The 3,599-nt window shown below is 49.7% G+C and overlaps 1 protein-coding gene across 1 annotated transcript; it reads left to right on the forward strand.

Moving 5' to 3' along the window:
- The first annotated feature begins 685 nt into the window (after positions 1-685).
- On the forward strand, positions 686-3,570 carry LOC107306766 (leukocyte surface antigen CD47-like). Its single transcript, XM_015850114.2, has 2 exons — positions 686-1,145; positions 2,882-3,570. The coding sequence occupies exons 1-2, from the start codon at positions 998-1,000 to the stop codon at positions 3,283-3,285; spliced, it is 552 nt and encodes a 183-aa protein (XP_015705600.1). The 5' UTR covers positions 686-997; the 3' UTR covers positions 3,286-3,570.
- The last annotated feature ends 29 nt before the right edge of the window (positions 3,571-3,599 follow it).

The raw sequence follows: 3,599 nt of genomic DNA on the forward strand, positions 1-3,599 counted from the left end.
CAGGGCCTAACCACTCTCCTAGTGAAGAACTTCCCCCTAACATCCAACCTAAATCTTCCCTCTTTTAACTTAAAACCATTTCCCCGTGTCCTGCTTTTGTCAGCCCTTTTGAAGCCAATAGTCATGTCACAGCTAAAAAATACCAGAAGATGAGACATTAATGGGAATTCAGTTTCCCACAGCATTTTCATTCTGCCCTGGCTTTCACTAACTCATCCTCTGTTGAACTTTGGGACTTCTTAGAACATTCACATATATATATATATGTACATGCATACGCATGCATTCCCCAAATATATCCAAGAACCGATTTATTTTCTGTTTTCACACTTCACCAACACACAGGGCTGAAAGCAGAGATACATATTAATAGCTCCAAACCCCTGAGGACAACTCTCCCATTACCAGAGGGCTGCTTGCAGAGAGCCAGTACGCGCCCAACGCAGGAAGGACTGAAGGAAACCCTCCGTCCTTTTGGCTTTAGACCGAGTTGCGTTGCCAAACGGGATGCTGAGAGGGCGGCTCGCAAATCCCTCCGCGTTTTAACTCGTTGGGCCCCTCGATGCTCTCCCTCACAGCGCACTATTGACAGCGGGAGGGGCTGTGGCAGCCCGCCGCGGGTCAGCCCGCCCGCCCGCGCCGCCTCCGGCTTCCCGCCATGCGAAGGGGGATTGCGAACCGCCACCTCAGAGCCGGGGGAACGGAGAGATAAAACTGGGCGCTGACGCTCGCCTGAAAAACACACCCACGGAAGCTCTAAGATCCAGCCGCTCCCGCGGGCTACTCCCAGTTTCCTAGGAAGGGAGGAAGGGAGGGGGAAAACTGCCCCCGGCTCACCGCCCGGTAGACAGCGAGCCCTGCACACTCCCACAGCCAGAACTGCCGTCAGCGGGCACCACAGCCCCAGAGGGCGGCACCCCTGACGGCAGAGTCCGCAGTCGCTCAGTCCAGCTCCGCCTTCCTTCCTTCGTCCCTCCCCGTCCCGCCCAGCTCCGCTATGTGCGCGGCTGCGCCTTTCCAGCCCGGTTTTTTTCCCGTTGCGGCTGCCGCTCTGGAGGTTGGTTGGCAGCGGGCCGTGCTGCCCAGCTGGCGCTCCGCCATGTGGCTGCTGACCACCGGAGCGGTTCTCGCCGTCTTGGGCAAAGGTAGGTGAGGATGGAGGGAAAAAGGGACGGAGCCCGGCTCGGCCGATGGCGGGGGGTTCTGCTGGGAGAGAGCGGCCGGGGAGACGGCGCGGAGGAGGGGCTGGGCTCTTCGGAGGGAGCTGCTGGGAGGAGAGAGCCTCGGCGGGTTCGTGCCTCAGCCCTGTGCCGTCTGCGAGCCGCCATGCGCCGAGCTGGGGAGGAACCGGGCATGGGCTGCTGCCCGCCGTCGATTCGCTCCTTCGAAAGGATCGGCGTGTATCGGTGAGCGCTTAGAACGTCGAGTCGCTTCCTCTTTAGCTGGAAATCTCTTTGCTCGCTGAAATGGAGCCAGAGCGGGATGTTAATTCGTCCTGCGAACGTGTGAGCTCTAAAGGGAAGGAAAACAAAATAAATTTAAGAGGGGGAAAACAAACAGAAGGGATGCGAAGTCTGTTCCTGGATGAACAGTGGAAGCTGGAGAGCCGTCGTGTTGGATTTGGGTACGGTGTTGGGCTTGATTTTCTTATTTTTGCTTTTCTTCGCTTTTTTTTAAAAAAAAATATTTATTTTTATTTAGTTACGTGGCTAAAAAGGCAGCACAGCACTGTCTCTGAGTATCATTCACTGTGAAGTGCTGCTCTGCACAGCGAGTGTTTAATCGTAGTATTGCTCAGGTTGGAAAAGACCTAAAAGATCATCGAGTCCAACCACAACCAAACCATACTACCCTGCTGCTGTTAATTACGAGCTCTGGGAGTCGGTAGTAAGCTCTGACTGGTTTGAGAACATGAATACTACGTCTGTGTCAGACGCGTGAGTATTGGGACTTGGCGATCCCTATGGGTCCCTTTCAACGCGGGGTGTTCTGTGATTCGAAGTGGCTGGGCTGTGACTCACTGCAGGGTGTATGAGTGTGCTTACAGTTAGGGGTGGCGTTGCCTTATGGTAAGTAGTCGGCTTTTCTCACCTTTGGGCTTTATCAGGCGAAGGTAGCCAGGCGTTCTGAATGATTCATGGTGCTGGGAATTCCGGGAGCCGACTGCTGTTCAGCTGAGCTGTGGTTTCGTATGAATGATTGAAAATATTGGAAAGGAAGAACTGAAAGCTTTCGTACTTGGCAGTCAGGCTAATTCAGTTAACCTTCCTTCGGCTCCCTGGTGTAATGCTGATGTCATACTTCGTGTTAATCTCAAGAACTGGGAGTGGATCTTCATTCAGATCGAGGCTCAGCATTGAATTTGGGTTTTTCTTGAAACAGTGGTTATTAATGCTCTTTTAGAACTGGGGGGGGAGAGAAAGGTTAGAAGTGGCAGCGATGAAATGATAACATGATTTATTTTTTTTTCCATTGAATGATATTGCTAGATGCACTAGTTCTAATGGCTTATTAAACAGGAAGCCTGGTGTTACAGATCCTACTTTCAGTTTTGTTCGCTATATGCTCAAATGCTGAGGATCTTGCCTTGCGTGTTACTTGATGTACACTCCTCCAGTGGGCAGGAAAGGGGAAATAAAAGGGACGTGCTCAATCTGCAGGCTTTTGGCTCCACCTGGAGTGAGAAACAAATGAGGATCTGATATTTGCACAGTACGTGGATGTTTTTCTTCTTGTTACTCCCTTGAAGCAGAGTTTTTCTTATTTCAGTGTAAGAGTACTTATTTTCCCAAGTCTCACGCTGTCGTGCTTTTTCTTCTGTTTCTTCTCTGTCATATTAAGAACTAATGCTAAATGTGTTCATTTTCATTCCTCTTTCCAGGTTCCACCGAGCTGCGGTTTGACGCAACGAAATTTGTTGAGAAATACGCCTGTAATGATGTAGTTATTTTACCTTGCATTGTGACTAACCTCCGTGAGTCCAATGTTAGCAAGATGCATGTTAGGTGGATGGTAGAAGATCGAGTCGTTTTTGCTTTTCATGGACCAAATCAGAGCTATTACAGGGACCCGTCACTTCCATCGGCTGTCTTTGCTGCTGAGGCGGATTTAGCTAAGGGTGATGCCTCGCTACAACTTAAAAGTTCAGAAGCAAAGGATGCAAATTACACCTGTGAAGTAACAGAATTAAACAGAGAAGGTGAAACAAAGGTGGAACTTAGAACTCGCACGGGTGAGTTACCTGTCATTTTTATTTTTATTTTTTTCATGACATGTTGGGAGTGAAAGACAAGATCTTGTGGGAAAGGGAAATTAATGAATGTCAAAGTGTTATTTATTGAAACTGAAAATACCCAGAGTGTAGCATCTGGGCTTTTTAGCTTGAATGCTGTTGTGTATTATTTTGTTTTAAGTTAGAGGGGAGTGCCTCTGGGGGAAAGATCTGAACATGTTAGTAATGGCTGAAGATTTTGATGAGGTTGGAAATGGTACTGCTAGGTGCTAAGTCATCACAGAATCACAGAATGACCCGGGTTGGAAGGGACCTCAAGGATCATGTAGTTCCAACCCCCCTGCCTGGCAGGGCCACCAAACATACA

The sequence above is a fragment of the Coturnix japonica genome (genome assembly GCF_001577835.2).
Source record: "Coturnix japonica isolate 7356 chromosome 1 unlocalized genomic scaffold, Coturnix japonica 2.1 chr1random1571, whole genome shotgun sequence".
NCBI classification, from domain to species: Eukaryota; Metazoa; Chordata; class Aves; order Galliformes; family Phasianidae; genus Coturnix; species Coturnix japonica.

Coding starts and splice junctions, on each gene's coding strand:
- LOC107306766 (XM_015850114.2), top strand. CDS start 998: ATGTGCGCGGCTGCGCCTTTCCAGCCCGGTTTTTTTCCCGTTGCGGCT. Junction 1,146..2,881: donor TCTCGCCGTCTTGGGCAAAG/GTAGGTGAGGAT, acceptor TCCTCTTTCCAG/GTTCCACCGAGCTGCGGTTT.